This window comes from Primulina eburnea, chromosome 13 (assembly GCF_022965805.1).
Source record: "Primulina eburnea isolate SZY01 chromosome 13, ASM2296580v1, whole genome shotgun sequence".
NCBI classification, from domain to species: domain Eukaryota; kingdom Viridiplantae; phylum Streptophyta; class Magnoliopsida; order Lamiales; family Gesneriaceae; genus Primulina; species Primulina eburnea.
Window position 1 is genome coordinate 7624264 of NC_133113.1, and position 22203 is coordinate 7646466.

General features: G+C 35.4%; 1 protein-coding gene across 11 annotated transcripts; it reads right to left on the reverse strand.

Annotated features, from left to right (window-relative positions):
• Positions 1-112: 112 nt before the first annotated feature.
• On the reverse strand, positions 113-10912 carry LOC140809584 (membrane-bound O-acyltransferase gup1). Of its 11 annotated transcripts, none has more exons than XR_012113133.1 (21): positions 10749-10912; positions 10623-10678; positions 10107-10288; positions 9956-10004; positions 9360-9463; positions 9200-9264; positions 8945-9015; positions 6551-6610; positions 6320-6433; positions 5577-5701; positions 5408-5459; positions 4199-4261; positions 3987-4096; positions 3811-3903; positions 3631-3712; positions 2892-2969; positions 1344-1419; positions 1220-1269; positions 1081-1139; positions 848-922; positions 334-592 (listed from the first exon to the last, which is right to left on the reverse strand). XR_012113133.1 is itself a non-coding variant. In XM_073167272.1 (21 exons), the coding sequence occupies exons 1-19, from the start codon at positions 10843-10845 to the stop codon at positions 1083-1085; spliced, it is 1584 nt and encodes a 527-aa protein (XP_073023373.1). In that variant the 5' UTR covers positions 10846-10912; the 3' UTR covers positions 334-592; positions 879-922; positions 1081-1082. The 11 variants fall into 11 exon arrangements, 7 of the variants coding, with proteins under 7 accessions (XP_073023372.1, XP_073023373.1, XP_073023374.1 ...); XR_012113135.1 differs by having other exon boundaries at positions 879-922; positions 1063-1139; XR_012113134.1 differs by having other exon boundaries at positions 879-922; positions 1056-1139.
• Positions 10913-22203: the final 11291 nt, after the last annotated feature.

The following is a 22203-nucleotide window of genomic DNA, read 5'->3' on the forward strand; positions in this document are numbered from 1 at the left end:
TTATTTCCACAACCGAAACTATCAATTTTCGAACCATGGTCATGGATACTTCTTGGCCTACAATTTTATATGGTTTTATTGGATCTTGATTTGACTAGGAATTATATAGAAATTGAAATTGAATCAATGTATACCAAAACTACCATAATATCGAAAAACTTGTTCCAAACCAAATAAGGGGAAAAAAAAAAAAAAAAACCCACTCCTAAAATAATAATTTAGATCCACAAACATGTTTTCCTCTTTTATGTTCAGCTGCGATTGCCTTGAGAGAAAACAACAAGAAACCGAGAACTGAACTCTAACTTAACTGAAACTACTATAGAGACAAAGGGCACAAGAACAAAATTTCATAGAATAGACCGACACCCCTGCAAATGTGTATGTTAGTACAACCTAAAATATTAAAATAAAAATAAATAATTTGTGGACATCCTCCAGCAGTAAGGAGCATCCTCCAGCAGTAAGGAGCACACCAAACAGGAAGCAGTCAATTTGTGGACAAAATAAGCTACTTCCGAGGAATTAAAAGGTGCATTCTGACAGTTCTCGCCACCAAATTTCAACGCAAACTTGTGCAGCTTAACAGCATCTGAAAGTGTAATAAAAAAAAAGTTATAAAATGGGTACCGAGGCATCAAAGACGTCACCAAACTCGGTCATCAAAAAATTGTCTTTTCTTTCCAAAAATGTGACAAGTTTCAGAAATAATGTCGATGTCGTAAACTGAGTATTACAAGAAACATACTATTTTCCACACCAACACCCTGTGAGATAAGCCTAAACAAGCTCCTCTTGAGGAGGTTGGGCAATTACAATGACACATTGTAAAGACATATTTATATACCCTTGATGAGTCAGAGGATCTTTATTCAAACCTCATGGAAGATTCTATATTTAAGCCTCCTAGGAAGTGCCAGTCCTGTTTACGATAAAGATAATGAGACTTGTCCCCATTCTAGCAAATAGTTCGACTGCTAAAGGAAATTAAGCCATTCTCCTTCATAGTATTGATTTAACATATCATAAGGGAAGATTCCACATTGGTACTTAACTATTTACTTTAGGACAGGAATGCACCTTTATGTCTCATCTAATCTGTTCTTCTGTTTCTTAGCATCAGATATGTGAAACATAAGCTGCATGTTTAGATTAGAAATCAAATTAAACAGAATCAAGAAACTAAGGATTCAGTTAAAAATCTCCAGGGCCACTTCACCTTGGTTCCAACATAAAACGAAAATAACAAGCCACCAAGCGTAGCAAGTCCTGTAAAACTCAGAAAATGGTAGTTTTTAATCAGTAATATACCATTTATAAGACAAGAAGTAAGAGAAACAAACCTTCTTCCTGGAGGAATCCAGAAACCAACCAATTAATGCCCGATGGCCCAATGACAAACCCGACAAGATTAGCCACCTTCAGGAAAAAATCTAAATTACTTTCTCCTGATTTGAATTTCGAGTGCTCATAATCAACAAAGGTGCTAACAAGGTCATAATAACTTGATTAATCTGATATTCATTCGACTTTCAAAGCATAAAATATTGCTGTCTTTCATAAGTGCATGTAAATTTTTTGCAAATATCCCAAAAATAACTTCAATATGATAATTTTTTTCAAGATCCACGGTTCAGTTAATTTGCCACCGCAAAGTTGAGAACAAATCATTCTCTAAGAGGTGGATAGAATAGGCATATATGGTAAAAAATTCTATTCACGGGTGGACTTATTCTGGAAAATATTATTAATTTATTATGACTAGACGTGACTAGGAAAGAGTAACAACACTGTACCGACATTGATATGAATCTAGCCAGCTACTATGCGTTCCAAGAACCAATCCCGAGAGGACGATTAAAGATGTTGAATTTTACCTTTCATCCAACCAATGAAAGCTTGGAAACAAGGCCCGAGGGGTTCGGGTTGCATCACAATCAAGTAGAGGATGAATTGGAAGCTTATGAAGTAGTCCCAAACAACCAAGTATGTGAGTGCAGAAAATGGCCCGAGAGAACCAGTGCAGCAGCACACGCTAGCGCAGATGTGCAGAAGCAGCAGCATGCGCTAGCGCAGATGGGCAGAACTGTGCGCACGCCAGAAGCAGTGCAGCAGCACGCGCTCGCGCAGGAGAGCAGAACAGCGCGCGCGCCAGCGCCAGAAGTGGCGCGCCCGCGTGCGCCATAGCGCCAGAAGTTGCGCCACCGCGCGCCGGGTGCTGCAGAAATGCAGTATAGCGCGCGCCCCCGCGCGTGATTCGGCGCTACCGCGCGCCCAGAGAAGAGAACAAGGCAGTAACAAGCGCGCCCCAGCGCGAGATCTCGCGCCACCGCGCGCACTTCCGTGTCAAAGTTGCTAGTTAATTTATTTAATGCTTTCTACACTACTTTCTTGTATTTTATTATTATATAATGCATTGTATTGAACCAAGAACGAGACACAATTCAGATGAATGATAATTATTGAGTTTTATCTCAACTTTGAAGGCATGGATTTGTTCTTCACAACATAAATCAAACTTATCAAAGATTTTTATCTTTGTGGCGTTTGTCGATTGTTTCTCGCACGGATTGTCATAGGAATCGTTCTTTAAAGGTTCGTTCTTGATTCAATTGTTATCCTCGTTGATGTTTGTTGCTAAGAATTAATTTCTTAGAGGTGAATATCACACATCGTTACTTGTTTCAAAAGATCGGGACAACAAATCGATCCTTGTTTGTTATTGAGTTGAGGGTGCGATTCTGATAATCGTGTTTGCTTCTCACTCGTACAAGGATTCCTATCAGACATGCACAAATTTTCCTAGATGCCTCTCATATACCCAGGATGATGATTTTAAAAATATAAAATATGCACTGTTTGGCTGAATGATGAATAAGCTGAAGACAAACCATGAGACATGTTATAGTTACTGCACCAGCAACAGCACTTAGTTCACGGAAAATAAATCTGTTGAGAGCACCTTCCACCTGAAATAAATGTGACACAAGAACCATGTGAGAATTGTGATGAGTTGCCAACTCATAAAGATGAGCATGCACATAATTTTCTCTTTGTTTACTTAATCAATTTACTTGCTTGCTAGGGTGGAATGGTAAGTCCTGTATGAGTTATAACATAATTATCCCCTTCAAAAATGTCAGAAAAGCCCAGAAATTGCATAACGACTATCCATATGTAATTATTGTCTTCCAAGATTACAGCACACATAGGGTTTCCTTATTTAGGAAACACACTTTCTAATAGAAAATAAAAATGAAATTTTCTGATATGATTCTGCCTTGTTTTCCATATAATAGTCCATTTTTCTTCGTCTCTTAGTTAGTTTACTTGCATCTCTTACATGCAATTCTTCAGTAGTTTCATGGCACAGTTATTTAAGTTAAAGCCTTGCTATCCCAATCATTTTTCTTTCTATCTAGGACCGTAATTTCTCAATGCTTTGGGTCCATCATGTCAAGAGATAACTAATATAGGTAGTTTTTTCTCCAATTAAATCATGTACAAGACCCATCCAGTCTATTCTATATCCTAAAAACTCGAAACAAATTTGCAAATTGAAATTTAACTGACAAGTAGATAATTTACCTAAGTGTGGAGACAAAATATGTGAGTGAAATATGGAGATACCTGAAAGCCCTTAGCCACAGATTTTACCAGCATTTCTGGTATGAAAAATATACATGTCAACCATGCCCAGGAAATAAGTTTCCTTTAATAGACACAAACTGATGTTAGATAAGCAACTATGTGGTGATAGAGTAAAAATAACTTTATTTACTCAGCTTAATTCCCAGAAGCAAATAGTACCACTCTAAATCATGCCATATTGCAACAAACGTGAAGATGACCCAAACGTTGAGCATCTTCTTTTGAGCACCACCAAGAGGGATATAAACATACCTAAAACCGCAATTAGATGTCATACATGCCTGACTAAAGATATAAGACCAAGAATAAATGTAACCTCGAAAGTAGATTGCTACCTAACAAGCCATTTGTTGAATGAAGCATGCCAATTTTTCCAAAAACTCTCTAAGTTATGGCAGTTATTTATACACCTGGGCATATTCTCAGGAGCCACAATGCCGTTAATCTACACGCATATGTTAATGTTAAAGGGCACTCTCTCATGCCACATGTATGGAACTGTTAAATTGCTGTGACCAGGAAAATGAGTGATTGTGTCAAAACCCACCAGTGACCAGAATCGGAAGTAGCGCCAGATCAGCAAAAACTTTAACCACATGAAGTTTAGAACCTGTTAATATCAATATACCATAAGGTTATGAACATTACACCATGATTAAACTTTCAAAAGCCAGAAGAATGCTACAGAAAATCGATGACTCTGCCAATCATTAGGCGAGTATTATATCTAACAACTACCAGTCCAAGAGCTTCAGATATAGTGCACAATGAATAGCCTTTTATATTTTGGTTAATTAAATCATCTAACCAAATCGAATATCACAGAAAACCTGTTGAGGTTCTAGAAATTACTCAAAACTTTGTAAATGATAAATATTGAATGAAGTAAATTCAACAGAGACAAAAACTATTATTTACTGTACAGCTCCTACCTCTGCCAATTTCCTCATTTGCACCTCCAACCACCCAAACAACCTCCTACAACAACAGTACACCATTCCAACCCCTCCACCTGACCCAATCTACCCACTTGACTATCCTTCAGCAGAGTGCACCATTAATGGTAAAAGTGGAGTAGACTTTTCATGAAAGATTTTGGTCGCTACTATTTATTCCCAATCCAACAGCATCAGTGGGTTGGAGAAAGCAGATGTTTTTCTCTATGCTTACAGTGGCATAAAAGAAGTAGTGTGGCTTAATAGGAGAGGGGCTAGAATCTTAGATTGTTCAGTATGGCACCAATCAATCCATACTTGAATTCATGAATTCTAGCTACAAAAAAAGAGGGAGAATTTTGGCCTTTTATAGATTTCGAGCATCAAAAGTGGCAGCTTGGAAGGATGCTGGCGCCATAGAAAATCAATTTCATAGCTTCCACCTTGAGGACAAGGCTGATTTTGAATAGGGTGGTAAAGTAAGGGCTCGAATAAATTGGGCCTAGAAGGAGTTATTTGGGCCAGGAGGAAAAGGGGAAATATACAAGATTGGAGTTCATTAGGAGGAGCATACAAGTATTATTTTCCTGTTTGGCTAGCTTGTGCTAGGGCAAGAGAATATTGTATTGCCTGTTGTAAAGGAATAATTTCTTTGTCTGCATGACAGTACTCGGACTGTGAATCAATCTATTTCGGTCTATACTCATTACTAGAATTCTGTTAATCATCTTGTTGTTTTTGAAGTGCCAGAAAAAATTGATCCTAACATAAGTCGGGTTAAAGTCGAGAAGAATCTGTACAAATCAAATGTCAGCACCTACCCCATATCCAATGATAAAGATGTCCATGGGAGATAATTGTTTCCACATGCCACTGCATGCAAAAGAGAAAAAGAAAAAGAAAAAAAGAGAAGTTAAATGATTTTCAAAAGATAAAGTTAAATAACTGAGTGCAAACAGCAGTTGGCGTCATTGATTTTACAAGACTCACCTAATGGCAAAGGCGTTAAAGTAAAAGAAATGTGATATCGATTCCATCAAGAAAAGACTAGAAACCCAGCGAAATCCATACAAAGCGATTTCACGAGATGAGTAGATTGACTGGGGAGAATTTAGCTGCCACAAAAATGAGTCAGTCATATTTTTTTCCCTGTCACATCAATATGGTACAATAAGATATTGATCACAAGGAAAATTATGTTGTTTTAAAGGTCAAGAAATGCCATTTGTGGTTAAAAGATAAGTAAATAACATGATATGGTATTTTTTTGGATTAATTATAAAAACCATGTACAACTAACTATATGAATGGATAGAACTTCATTACCACTTGGCCAACGGTCAATAATGATATGTTCAGTGTACTTGTACCTTCAACTCTCATTTTACCATTAATGATATGTTTCATATAAAAAGATAATAATTTCCTTTTGAAGTCTCTTCTATGAAGCAGGATTGGAGAGAAAATCATATCCATATAATGACATTTGATTAAATTGAAACGTGAAAGCCTCGTTCAACAAGGAAAACCAAAATTGATATCCAGATGAGAAGTCACTCATGGAAATGACAAACATAGAGCATTCCATTTCATAATATATGGAAGAAAAAATAATAATAATACAATTCAAAATTATATATAATAACAAAATTTTAAAAATTCTATACAGGCTATTGTACTGAATACAACCCTCCATAACAAAATAGAAACAAAAATTAATTTTTTCAAAATACCTGTGAAACAAATGCATTGAAGCTAATGATTGGACCAGCTATGTAAAGAGGCGCATACACCAAGTAGCACAAGTATATTGAAAATGAGAACTTGTCATTGGTGACACTTCGCTCCTGGAAAATGTAAGATTAGAGTCCAACCAAAAGAATCTAATCTAAGCATTAAAAAAGGTTGAAGTAACTCAACATATCTATTTAATTACAAGAAGAACTCTTGCTAAGACAATTTACCTGTAAGAACAGGTAACAAGTCTTGCCCAATGAACAATGGTCACAATGCTGAATATGCTTCTTCAGATGGAAAAATAAATACATTATCATAAAGGTGCCAGAAAATAGAAGTATGCAATTTCCTTGGTCAATATTGTTAGGCAGAACAACTAACACCAGATTAGATGATGCATGGTGACAGGTAAGCCATTATGTAAATAAATTTCAGAGTTATTTTAAACTAATTAGCAATGTTCTGAAGAATCAAGAAACATGACAAGCACTTTTTTCCTAGTGAGTAGTATAAAGATACATACAGCATGCCTCGCATAATCCACGAAAATTAAAATGTACTGCTTACTTTAATCACCAGAAACTTGGAGTTTTTTTCTTTCCAATTATAGATTCTAAAGCAGCTCTCATTAACATGTCTTGACATTTAGTGTACAAGGCAAAGTGTAGACAAGTTTAAAAACATTAGCCAACTGATGTGTCCATCAAAAATTGCCATCTGGTCCTTAAGGTGTGGCATACTGACTTATTTTGCTGCAGGTGTCATCAAATTAAAGACCTCACGGAATTTCCAACTAAGTGCGTATTTTAGACCATGCAACTTCCTCATGACCTATAGAGAGTACAGCATGGATGTAGGTGAATTTTTTCACCAACACATATACTCCATTTTTTAAAGAGCGGAAGGACTACAAGGAAATGACAGTTATGATCATTGTTCTCCAAAGGGCATTGATCAGAGAAAATCGGCAGGGCAGGAAGCCAAAAGAAATGCAAGTCTAAAAGTTAATGATGTCCACGTCACAAAATTAATTTCTGACCATGTGATCCATTTTGTGGTTCAGAATTCAAAAAATAACATTAGAGAGAACTGTTCGACCCAGTTAAGCTGGGCCAACTCAAAATCAAGAACCACGGAATCAAATATCATGGGAATGATTTGGAGCCAAGAATTACGGATTGATTTACCGATACATGATTTTAGGAGTGATAGGTCCTAGATGAGGTTGTAATTAAAGGCAAGCACACATGGAAAATTGATAGACAAGAGAGAGAGTAGAAATTGTTTGAAGTTGGCTCCTTTAATATTCCTGATTATCATTTAATGTAACTCCACTGTTGTTACATTGTTTTCCATCGTAGATCCCCCGCTTTTAAGTCTTCATTCGTAGCTCCCCAACCCTTTCCCTTTTTTAGCTCCCCGCTTTCAAATAAAGTTGCTTTTGGAATCACAATTAGCTACTTGTCATTCTCCTCATTTCTAATTCTGCTCCTTCTATTTTTAGGTGGAACATAACAAGCACTTTCATTGTCAATATCACTGTAACCACACAAGATCTGCAGGAATAGGGTAATAGTGCTAGGATTATAAAATTAGCAATGTACAAGCAACACAACTGTCAAATCTAGTCCAGTTGTACAGAAAAAACATCAGATACATCTGTCAAAATGGACTGTGTTTAACCTCACCACACATTCAACTTTTATTCGTCTCATAAAGAGCATTTCCTTTTCAGTTTTGTTACTAATTTCTTTCCATTCAGACACAAACCCAAGCGAGAAAAATACAATAAGATGTTGTTTGATTAGACTTTCAACTCAACTAAACTAGAAATTACAAAAAAAAAATTGGAGTATTTTTCGAAATGTTGTTTGGACAAAAGAGGTTCAGAAAAAATATGGGCAATAAAATGTTTTAGATAATACTTCAAAATGTAAGATAACGATTTGATTGAAAATTTTAAAAAATCCAACCAACTGAAGGTTTTGAACGTAAAGAATGGTTATTAAAAGCTCATCAGTGGAGGCCCAACGAATGCTATTGGCATTTCAAGGCACACCTTTTTAGTGAAGCGTTCAGCTTGGCCATGAAGTTTGTCTCTTTGTGCACCTTGCTTTCGTGTTTTAATGAAATCGTATTATACACTTTCATATTTGCTTATATATTAATGAATATTTGTTTTATAATTCAATAATATGTAAAGTTCATATTAGATGATATATGATATACTTTTCCTAACATAGCTAAATTCTAAAATATCATTTTACGGTATGTCTCACTATAAGGGAAAGATCTGAGCTAGCGTCTTGATCTTAGGCCCCAAAACCCACGCCTGTTTTAGTGCCCCTTGCGCTTCTGAGAACTCTGATGTTTAGTAAAATTATGAATTTTTAATTGAGCTGAGTTTGAGAGCTCAAACAAACACCTCTCAATGTGATTAGAGCAAACTCAATAAACGAAAAAGGATACAAAGTTCTGTTTTGATTTTTAAAAGATATAACTGGAAGACAATATGTGTGAATGATCCCGCATCTCTGCGCAACAGAGAAGTAAAAAAGCTGTACCTCATACATTTCCCTTACGGATAAGTAATGACAGATAGTTAACACTTTACTCCATACCTTTTTATCAAAACGATTGTACTGTTCAGCCCAATGGTAGTCATAACCAAAGCTTATCATACGCAGAACAACTGCCAAAATATAACAAAGTGTGAAGAAAGGCCAGACAAGAGAAAAACAATTTGCAATAATCAGTGATAGAGTGAGGACCAAAAGACACCTGAAAGCATGCGCACATATTTTAGGCCGGTTAAATAATTGAAGAAATCATTCTAGACAGGATAAGGTAATCGAAATAAATGGCAAGATTTCTACCAAAGTTAAAGCAGATATGCCATCTGAAAGTTCCTCGAAAGTTATCCAAGTAAGACCAGTACTCCCTACAACAAGAAAATTGAAACGATCATGGATAAAAATATTTAAAACAACACATTTTTTTAAAGTTCAAAAAGATCATATAGACAACAAACCTTACCCAAAACTAGAGAATCGGTATCCCTCATAAACACGGTTGAATAATAGAAAAAATAAGTTAAAGCTCCAGAGCACAAATGGGAAATATCTTGTCCTTCCAAATATCTGCAGAATTTAATGGGTAAACATGAGTAGATCAGAAGTTTTATTATTACATGCACAAGAATAGCTGCTTCACCTAAAAATATGAACTGCAATCAAAATGAAAAAGTGAAACCTGCAAATCATGAAGCTTTATTGAAGTTAACACACAAAGTGGCCATCCTAAATGACTGAGACTTGACAAAATAAAAAAAGAGCAAGGCATCTAAAACAGAGAAAGTTTTGTCACCAAATTTATTTATTTCATTTGACATTTTCAGGTCCAATTAACTCTTTTTTGTGAAGTTTACAGAATATTAACTGAGCAACATACAACATTGTTATCCCACCAAAATAAAAATTAAATAACTAAATCATAGGCCACGCTTTTAACGATTCAATAAAAAAGAGCATATAGAATAAGTGAAAATTATAAATCATTCTACAAATCAGTAGAACTTTACATAAATACAATACAATGGCAGAGAAAATATCAAGAGCTAGAAGAAAACGGACCTTTACTATAAGAAAATTAAATGAAGCAATGGAGATGACAAAAATAATGCTGCAAAAAAGGAGACAACATCATAATGACACATCTTAATATATATAAATGCTGCTAAAAAGGAGACAACATATATATCTTTCTTATATTGACAATGCATACCAGGCTCCATGTAGATACGATAAATAAGCTAAAGAAATCAGAACCCAAACAATAGACATCCCCTTTGCTTCTAAACAAAATGATCTTCTGAAAATGCTGGCGACCAAGGTGAAAATCCCAAAAACCAAGATGAGAATTGGTAAATTCCCTCGAAAATTTCTCCATTGGGCATCGGAGACATCCTATATAACAAATAGGAGAGAAGCACAAGTAAAAAAAATGCATAAGAAATTTCAATAATCCCAAATAACTTACGATCAATCAAAAAGGGAAATCAAGATAGCTAAAGAAAAAACAACATTGACGAGTGTCCGATACCAACAGAATCAAATAAAAATCTTGTCTAAAATTAGCTCTAAGTTCATTAAAGTAGCATCAGAATGCTGTCACACATCGTGTTCTTGTTCAAAAGGCAAAAACTTTGTTTCAAATCAATAAGAAAAAGAAAACAGTCAGGAACTAAAATTAGTCAAGAACAATTCAAATAACAAAATCCAGTTTAGCAAATTGACATACATTAAGTCGTCCAGCGATCCAGCCGTGGCGCAGACCATAAAGCTTGGCGTGATGATCTGCCATTACAGTTAACGAAATTCGTAAAAAACAATGCATACACAAGCTGAGGTGGGAGAGAAGTCGCACCGTGGGAGAGCTGAAGAGAGCGGCGAACGAGGTAGAGGTAGAAAACGGCGGCGTATAGTACGAGAAATGCGAGCTCCTTCTGCCGCCAAGAGCCCATCTTCACCGTTGCTTGCGTTGAAAATTGCTCTCCTTGGACTCGCTTCGTAAATACACCAAAAATATGAACTATATATCTGTTATTATATTATTAATAATTATTATTATACATCCTAGAAGGCCGTAATTTTTAAAAATAAAAATTAACGATAAAAAATAAAAAAATCAAACACATAAAATATATTAAACTACATATTTTATAAAATTTTCTCCAATCAATTATGTTTTTCTTCACAAATTGAGAGAACTATTTATATAATTTCTTTGTAAAGAATCCAAAAATAAATATATCAGTACATATATCATCATACACTAATTTTCAATATTTACAACTCTTATTTTGAACATTCATAATTTCAACTCTTAGTTTCAACACTACTCCTTGTGACGATGATGACAATACAATGATTGTCTCTATTATGTGTTTTTATACTGCCTCGTTAAAAACCTTAATAGGAAAAACTCGTTGGGATAAAAATCGGAAAATGAGTGCAATCGCGTAAACTCTCCTTCATGTTATGACGAACGATTCTTCACAAATTTCGTAAATTGCGCACCCCAATGTTATATATATGATTTCTGAATAGTGTCGTAGGAAGTGGCTTTGTGAAGATGCGAAAGTATAAGCCATCCAATTATGGCGACATCTTGAATTTAAAGATTTAAACAAAAGGAGATGAGTGTGATGTATCAAAAATGATTTGGATAGAAAGACATGGACTTTTGCCAAAATTTGACTTCACCAAATTTTGTCTATCAAACTCTCAGCCGGATTATTAACATGACGACATTGATACCACTTAAATGTCACGTCCCAAGACTGAGGCGTCAATGACATCCGGCATTGTTAATCAAATAACAATAAGCATCGTAGCACTTAGTCAATTACCAGACTATTTCATTAAATTCCATTTTTTTACATATAAAGAAAAATACAGAGTTTGTGGAAACGATTCTTTACAGAAGAAGTACAAAATTTGTGAAGAAAAACAAAGGAATCCTGATGAGCATGAACATTGAGTGCTTTAACCTCCTCCTTCTGATTCTTTACCAATCCCAGAACTGCTCATACTCCTTTTCTTCAACATTTTTTTCTTTTTCATCTTGGGAGGGACGTAATGAGGTGAGCGTTTTGGGAAATACTCAGCAAGTGGGGCCGACTGAATACTAGAAAAAATTCGACACATCATTTTGAAACTATCTTCATTTTACATAGCATAATTTATCATAGTCGAATGAACAGAAATCAGACATAGAACAAATCAGAATTTCAAATAGAGCATTTCAGAACAGAAACTTATCAGGCAAACACATTATAATGATTGTGGGCTATCTTTGATCATGGGTTTCTTTTGGGGCTTTTTCCTAAAAATGGGCTCCCTCTTGGGCCTTTTCCCGCATCTGGGCTCTTTCTAGAGCCTCCTCCCATAGATATGCTCATTCTGGATCCTTTTTCCCTCACAGGATTTCCTGATACACCATTATCAGATTCAAACTTATAACTTTTCATTCGGAGAAGGATTGGTTCGAACAGAACGACACCAACACAGAAAGAAGCGGAGGGACATAAACAAACAATTGGGCATAACGATGCGAATTGAAGCAAGTTAGTAAGATCAAATTCAAAATTTATACAAAACATGCAGAAGACAGCTGTATTTTAAAACGTACATAATCTTTAAAACATATATAACCCACTTACACTTAGTTCAAATATGCGGCTCGAACTTGAATGCAACTTGGACAAAACCTTAGCCGAACTTAGACATCACTTATTCGATCCTTTGAGTAGAGTTTGGAGTTGTTTCAGCAGCACTTCGACGTGTTTTGTTGTGGCTCGGAATGACCACAACAAGTCTTCCTTTCTTCCTTACCTTGGCCGAATGCTTGGAGTGAAATAAGAAGGGATTGGAGTGTGATGTTTGCCTCAACATAGGGGATATTTATCGGTGAAAAATTACCCTTCTCCTCCCCCTTACTCAGCCGCCCAAGACCTTCCGTATGCCCAAGGCTGATGGTCCAATTGGCCTCCACGTGGTCAAAGGTTATCTACAACTATGGGTCACCTTGATGTGCACAAAAGTCACTATTTACACATTGATTATGTCACATTTTTAGCTCTTCTTTTGGCTGGATTTTTGTCTCTTTTGGGACAAACATCGATGAGCATTCTTGAGCTGAGGGTTTAAGCTCATAAGCCAGGGGTTTCCTCCCAAGAATTAATGAGCTTCCTTGAACTGAGTGTTTTAGCTTATGAGCTAGGGGTTTCCTCCCAAGAATCAATGAGCTTCCTTGAGCTAATGGTTTTAGCTTATGAGCTAAGAGTTTCCTCCTCCGAGCTACGTCCCTTCAATTTTTATGGTTTTTCATTGCATCAGTTTCTTTTGAGCTACTTTCCGAGCTTTTTGAGGTGATTTGCTTCGGAATTTCGGGTCTTCACAGAACTTCCTCAATCTTGGTGCAAATCTGAATATTATTGGTTTGTATTTGGCCACCAAGATGAATAACAGTAGCCTCTTGAGTCTTCTTGATTTGCTCCAAACAAGTGAATATGTCGATCATGCATCTTGAAAAATCAAATATCTCCTTGATCATTGTCTTTCAAGGAATTTATATCTTCGTCAATATTCAAATTGATTATTTTCAAAATTGCGATTGAAGAAAAAATAGTTGTTAGGCTCGAATGAATCATGTCCAACATGTTCTCATCAAAAAGATCTAAGTCTAGAGAAGAAGGCTTAATTATGGGATTTTCCTTTGATGTAGCAAGAGTCTTCTTCTCAGACCAACTTGCTCAATCATCGATATTCTTTGATAAGTCTGGTTGACAAATGCTTCAATTTGTTCTTCTTCTACCTGACTGACTGGCTGGCTCTATCATATTTGTATCATCTTCAGTATGAGCTTGACCAATGTGGGGACCCGGACGCTAATCATCTTCTTAATCATTTTTGGATTTAATTATCAATTAAGATAACAGGGTCTAAAAAATTTTCTTTTTAGAATGTAAGTGCGGAACGTAATGGCATTTAATCATATACATCTCAGTATGAAAGTACAATAATGTACAACAATTATTCAAACTAGTCTAAGGTTCAACTACTAAATTTCAAGTATTAAACCAAGTCTACAATAAGTCCGGAATCACCACTCTAAACTCGTCTTCTCTCATCATCTTCTTGACCCCGATCTTGTCTCACCTGTTGTCATGCACACATACAAACAAGACAACAGCCGGATACTCCGGTGAGAATAAATCCCAGTATAAATAATGTGTACATTCAGTTAACTGAATTAACATAAAAGCATGAATTATATCTTATCACATGTAGCATAATCACACAACATGTATCAATACCAGTCTGTAAATAAAACATGAATCGTAATCTACGAAACATAAATTAATACGGATCTGTAAATCAAATTCTAGTCTCAATATCTAAGACTCAACTCATCTCTCATTTTAATCTAGGGATCCCGATCTAATTTAGACTTCGGTATGCTGTATCGAGTGTCTACAATAGACGTCGATCTACATCTAAGCTCATCGATACACCGTAAGTCTAGGGTCTAAGCAGTTCTGACAAAGACTTAGACTTGGGCATTCTATATCGAGTGTCTACAATAGACGTCGATCTACATCTAAGCTCATCGATATACCACAAGTCTAGGGTCTGAGCAGTTCTGACAAAGACTTGGCGGTTCTGCCCTAGCTAGGCTGATCTGTCCTAGACTCAAACTCTGGCTCTGCTATAATTCAATAAACTAAACCTATCAATCTGATAATTGCAAATATCAATGCAATAAAATAAAGTATGTGATTTTGGGAAACTCAAGTCAAACCTAACTCGAGTTGTGCAATCCCGAATCAACATTTATTTATACCTTTATCTTCTCGATCTGACGAAGACGAGGTCTTGTATTCCAATCTGTCCATACCCAGTCTGGTAATGACAATCACATAAATACAATATCAGTATATCATCTGTTCTGATTAATACTCAACTCAATACATAATCTGATCAATGTCAATCTACTGATGTTTCGACGACATAACAATACAATCTGAATAACTCCATCAATCTGAACATCACCGATATAATACCAGAACTCATAATCAATACCGGTACAACTCATAATCTCAACGATAACACAAATCTGATATCGAATCTTATTCAAATTAACTCTGAAATTCGCAACAATTTCATAAACAGTCTATTCTTTAATCTGACTTCAGTTATACAATATCTACGGTAGCAGAAACATCATATATGATTCATATTCAATTCTGACCATATCATAAATTCAAATATTGTCTACACGTAATAAAACTTACGTCCAGTTGTAGCCTGCGTCGATAGGAACACAGAACTGAATTCGGATCACAATTCTGATAACTGTAGCTGGAAAAATCAAATTCTAAACAAATGAAGAAATTTGAGAATTCTCTGAACTTCCTTCGTTCTTGCTGTTGCCTTTAAATGAGAATTGAGATTTTTATATATTCAATGCATGACAAGTGTCCCACTCAAGTGCTAATTGCACTTTAGTCCCTCAAATTTTCACTAATTGCAAATTGGCCCCCGCTCAATCTTTTAATTCAATTCAATCCTAAATAATTCCATTTCAATCCTAAATAATTGCAAACATCTTGGAATATAATTCAACACTCCAAAAATTTCCAATTACATACTCTCGGATTAAAATAATATCATCTTTATTATCTCAGGCCTTACATTTCTCCCCCTCTAAGATACGATTTCGTCCTCGAAATCACAGGTAATCAAGTCAGATATCAACACGAAACGTATACAAGAGGTAAATCAGAAAACTTATCTCAATGAATCAATTCTGAAATTTCAATCTCATATCAGATTCTGTCTTTCAGATAGTCTCATTGACCTACTGACAATCTTACTGTGTTTTCAACAACAGAATAATCTTCGTTCTGAAATATTTTTCTTTTACGGATCTCTGATTTCAATTTGGAATAAGAATTCAAGAAGTATAACATCGTAATATCCCCTTAAAATAACTCTAATAAAATCAGTCTCGCAATACTGGCTGTATAACATTCGTATATACTAATTCATAGCTCATAATAAATCAATACCATCATTTGTTACCAAATCTGTTTATCTCATTCAAGGATATATTAAATGTCCATCCTCTAATACCAATCGTCATCATCCGACGTTGGCATATTAAGTCTATCTGATCTGAGTTATCTTCATTCTCTTCTGAATTAGCTACATTTTCTTTGTCATATCTTTGACCGTATCAGATCCTATCTCAGGTATCTCCGAGATATTATTCTTATACCAAAGAAATCTGCAGTACTCACTGTACAATGTGTCGTCTGTAACTATCTCATTATCCATCTGGTAATCTGATAACTATTATCGTACAATAATTCACACAGCGACAATATGTCATATCAACTACTGCTAGCATCCAGCTCTGCAGCTCCCTGGATAACTTCCAATATCTGGATAGTACATTCTGGCTATCTGTCAGTCGGTGGATAATATATGAGGAAGCTTATGGTATATTCTGCCACAAGTACAAAATCAATCAAAATTTACAATCTGATATAATTTATTTCAACATTCTGGTCAATCTGACCATTTCTTTGACATCGATCTTTGTCATCTGGTCATGTATGCACGTCATCTTGTACAACTAATAGATATAGATTGAACAATCTGTCAATCACAATCATATCATATCACAATCTGGAAAGTATTGCAGTAATCTCATTACGAAATTCATCGAAATATACTCCCCATGTCTAGTCAGAAATATACAAATTCTGTAATAAATCTTCTGATTTCTATCTTTCTGTCTTCATTTATTGGCAATTCAGACATTTCAGTACAATTCCTGCCAACATTTCAGTACAAATTCTGCCACGACTGATTTAATCTGTCTATATCAAAACTATCTGTTCGAATTAACATACACTTTCTGTTACCAAAATGAAAACTGAATCTACTACTGTGTGTTTCTGACACTATCTATCATTTCAGACTCGAACTATTTAATATAAACAAATCAGTTAATAATATAAATGAAAGAAAAATACCTACCTGGTATTCGGTTCCGACTATCGATATCAAATTCTGTTATACAATTCTGAAACATTTGACATCACAAGATAATCATTCTCATACAGTACGAATCACATATCTGTAACTCTGGTCGATGCTCTGTTCTGATTATCGAAATCTAGTTCTGAACATTCTGATCACATTTCTGAATCACTAAAATTCTCGAATTCAACTCTGATTCGGATTGAACTGTATATAATCTCAACGGTTCACAATGATCTGTATCAAATACGGCTGTAGAAATATAACAATACTCAAGCAAACACAAAAACAACAATTGTATATGATAATCTGTCAATTCAGACCTAACAATAAATGTTTGACATTTCTGATATTTCTGATCTTTCTGATATCGGTATCTTTCTCAGCCACTGATCACAATCTCAACTGTGTCAAAATCAATCGGTATACTAATTTCAGATAACGCATACTCTGAATACAATCTGTTTCAATCAGGATCCATATCTGAATAATTTCTGTATACAATAATCACAGTTCCCAGAATATTCAATACAATCTTCAGATATTCGATTCAATCAATCAAATGTTGCGAATATATTAAAATATCATAGATACAACGAGCACGAAATCATCAGAATATCTCTGAACATACTGAAACATGCCATAGAGAATACTAAATCAGATGTAACTCCTGGTCGATACTCTTCTACTGATCTTTCAATTCATTCTGTACATTCAATATCATTCTGTACTGAATTCTAAAACAACAAACAGTACCTGATCTCAATTCAATTCTGAAATATATCTTTCTGCTATAAAGCAAATCTGAAATCTTATCTGGAAACATCAACCAATTCGTACATGATTGGCAAATCTGTCAATGCTTGGCTCGATTTCAGTACATCTACTGAATACATAAGGATACCATCTGTTCCTTTCTGTATAAATCGAGTTATAAACAATACATGTATCAGAGGAATTCTGAATCTAGAATCCTTACCGTGAAATCTCTACTCATCATCCATCTCTGGTCGGAATCTTATACTCTCCTGAAAAGAATCTATATAGTTCTGTACTTGTTCAGCATATTAATATCAATAATGCAGTCAAATCAGAAAACACAAGTACATCATAATCTAACTCGGTCTCATTCTCCTCTTACTGTAGTATACAATATTTTACAGAAATCTCTGATATCAATCTTTCTTTCCCAAAAGATAAAGACATCAATACTACAGTAAATACAGACCCAACAGGTACAACATATATCAATGCAACTCAGTCAAAGATAATCGTAGAAAATGCATTAGTATATAAATCAATACATATGCAACATAATCATAAAAAACAGTACATGTCCCTATATCATCAATTGTGCCCTGGGTCTGTTCCTCGGTCACTGCCACCAGATGATTCTGCTCCCTGAAATCTTCGGGAACTTATCTGGGGACAAACTCTAGCAAAGTGTCCCGTTTGTCGGCATATATTGCATCTCCCAGTCACTCCTTGGCATTGCTCGGTGGAATGTCTTCCTCCGCAAGTTCTGTAATATACTCCCGTATAACTTGGACTGGAAACACTGAAGCTAGATGAACTACTCGGTCCACCTCCTAATTCCTTATACTGTTTCTTCCAAATTTTCAACTGTTCTGTCTTTTCACCTCTACTACTGCCAATCTCAGCTCTGGAAGGCAGTTGTTGTGAATTCGGTGCTGGAAGATCATATGATGCTTTCTTTCGTCCCATCAGGACTGTTTCTGCTCTTTTGGCCCTGTTCAAAGTATCAGCAAAACTAATCGGTCGTTTCACATTCACCAGTGTACCTATCTCTGGATTCAGTCCCTGAATAAACTGACTAGATATAGCTTCATCATTTCTAGCCACATGAGGGACAAAACGTAGCAAGGTAAAGAACTGAGCCACATACTCATCAATACTCAAGTGACCCTGTCTCAAATCTGAAAACTCTGCACTTTTGTCTTGTCTGTATGATACGGGGAAAAATCGTTGATAGAATTCAATCTTAAAAATTTTCCACGTAATTAGTGAACTACGCTGTTCTAGGGCTTCTTTGGTTACCAGCCACCAACTTCTTGCAGCTTCCTGTAACTGATGCCTAATCAACTGAATTCTACAATCATCTGTAAATTCAAGAAATTCGAATAGCATTTCTATGTCTTCAAGCCAATTCTCACAATCTACCGGCGTCACAGTACCCTGCAGAATCGGCGGTTGAAATGACTGGAACTTCTTCCACTGTATTTCCATCTGATTCTCTGATATATCTATCTGTTCAGTCGAAGTACTACCCCTTTCTGGAATTCTCCGTGGAGGTATATCTGCTTATCAAAACATTAGTACCCAAATACTACAAATCTGTTCAAATCTTTCTCTGATCATCTTACTGCTGATCAAGAATCAAATCTGATTCATATTCAATAATACATATTACCAATCCAAATCAAATACTTAGATAACATGTATTTCAAAGCAGTAAAGCATAAGCTCATGATAGCACACACAATGTAAGTCCACATTAAAATAAATCTCATGCTAGCAATCACATGTAAGGAAAGAAAACTCAATCTACCCCGCTCATTCTCTTCTATCTCAGTCTAAAGGATCTATCGCTATGATACCACCTGTTGTGGGGACCCGGACGCTAATCATCTTCTTAATCATTTTTGGGATTTAATTATCAATTAAGATAACAGGGTCTAAAAAAATTTCTTTTTAGAATGTAAGTGCGGAACGTAATGGCATTTAACTCATATACATCTCAGTATGAAAGTACAATAATGTACAACAATTATGCAAACTAGTCTAAGGTTCAACTACTAAATTTCAAGTATTAAACCAAGTCTACAATAAGTCCGGAATCACCACTCTAAACTCTTCTTCTCTCATCATCTTCTTGACCCCGATCCTGTCCCACCTGTTGTCATGCACACATACAAACAAGACAACAGCCGGATACTCCGGTGAGAATAAATCCCAGTATAAATAATGTGTACATTCAGTTAACTAAATTAACATAAAAGCATGAATTATATCTTATCACATGTAGCATAATCACACAACATGTATCAATACCAGTCTGTAAATAAAACATGAATCGTAATCTACGAAACATAAATTAATACGGATCTGTAAATCAAATTTTAGTCTCAATATCTAAGACTCAACTCATCTCTCATTTTAATCTAGGGATCCCGATCTAATTTAGACTTCGGTATGCTGTATCGAGTGTCTACAATAGACTTCGATCTACATCTAAGCTCATCGATACACCGTAAGTCTAGGGTCTAAGCAGTTCTGACAAAGGCTTAGACTTGGGCATTCTATATCGAGTGTCTACAATAGACGTCGACCTACATCTAAGCTCATCGATATACCACAAGTCTAGGGTCTGAGCAGTTCTGACAAAGACTTGGCGGTTCTGCCCTAGCTAGGCTGATCTGTCCTAGACTCAAACTCTGGCTCTGCTATAATTCAATAAACTAAACCTATCAATCTGATAATTGCAAATATCAATGAAATAAAATAAAGTATGTGATTTTGGGAAACTCAAGTCAAACCTAACTCGAGTTGTGCAATCCCGAATCAACATTTATTTATACATTTATCTTCTCGATCTGACGAAGACGAGGTCTTGTATTCCAATCTGTCCATACCCAGTCTGGTAATGACAATCACATAAATACAATATCAGTATATCATCTGTTCTGATTAATACTCAACTCAATACATAATCTGATCAATGTCAATCTACTGATGTTTCGACGGCATAACAATACAATCTGAATAACCCCGTCAATCTGAACATCACCGATATAATACCAGAACTCATAATCAATACCGGTACAACTCATAATCTCAACGATAACACAAATCTGATATCGAATCTTATTCAAATTAACTCTGAAATTCGTAACAATTTCATAAACAGTCTATTCTTTAATCTGACTTCAGTTATACAATATCTACGGTAGCAGAAACATCATATCTGATTCATATTCAATTCTGATCATATCATAAATTCAAATCTTGTCTACACGTAATAAAACTTACGTCCAGTTGTAGCCTGCGTCGATAGGAACACAGAACTGAATTCGGATCACAATTCTGATAACTGTAGCTGGAAAAATCAAATTCTAAACAAATGAAGAAATTTGAGAATTCTCTGAACTTCCTTCGTTCTTGCTGTTGCCTTTAAATGAGAATTGAGATTTTTATATATTCAATGCATGACAAGTGTCCCACTCAAGTGCTAATTGCACTTTAGTCCCTCAACTTTTCACTAATTGCAAATTGGCCCCCGCTCAATCTTTTAATTCAATTCAATCCTAAATAATTCCATTTCAATCCTAATAATTGCAAACATCTTGGAATATAATTCAACACTCCAAAAGTTTCCAATTACATAATCTCGGATTAAAATAATATCATCTTTATTATCTCGGGCCTTACAACCAGCCATTGCTATCTCAACCACTTATTTTTCAATATTTGAACAAAAACATCTTCATCAGACTCTATCATAATTACATCCTCATATAGGATGACTTTATCTTCGGAAATCACAAAATCAAGCTTTTGGATTACTGGGGAGACAGACTTGAGATTGCTCATAATGATATCATCGTCATCATCTTTTTTTTGTTATACGATATATTGCACAACTTCATCAACATTGACGAAAGTAATCTGTCTCAATGGAGAAGATGTTACAGTTCTGATTGTACAGGCAGTTGAGATTCTTGAGTGACTGGTTCGGTTGGGTTCTCAGAAGCTGATTGAGAAGATGATCTAGCAGCTTTCTTGTCTGTTTGCCCGAGGATCTACTGGTTCAAACAACTTATAATCGTTCTCCCAAAATTTTATTTCAATTGTATTGATACAAGATCCATATCCAATTGAAATATCATTGCTATATCATCAAATGCTATTTGGCAAGATGGATCATAATCTGATCTCCGTTCAACACCAACCGTAGTCAGTTTTTGAATTTTTAGAATATCAAGCATATAAGTTTTGAGTTGAATTGATTTAGATATGACCACTTTTTTGACTTGGTTGAGCACATCTTTCTCTAATGCTATAAATATGTCTAGCACAATCCTATTCTTCAATTTCTTTGAAAAATTTGTCCTGAAATCTAACCATTCATAAAACAAAATCACCTTCTTTCAGCAAATTCATTAACTTCATCAATGAGAAGGTCGATTTGGGAATGAACTACTGACACTGATTCAGTTTCCACAACGTCAGTCGTTTCTTCTTTGCCT

Bases quoted from the DNA above. Each gene is read 5' to 3' on its own strand.
- LOC140809584 (XM_073167271.1), bottom strand. From the start codon at position 10,845: ATGGGCTCTTGGCGGCAGAAGGAGCTCGCATTTCTCGTACTATACGCC. The intron at 9,016-9,199 runs GTAGAAATCTTG...ATATTTTGGCAG, and splicing joins GCATATCTGCTTTAACTTTG to TTGTTCTGCGTATGATAAGC. The intron at 5,460-5,576 runs GTGAGTCTTGTA...TTTTGCATGCAG, and splicing joins TTTAACGCCTTTGCCATTAG to TGGCATGTGGAAACAATTAT.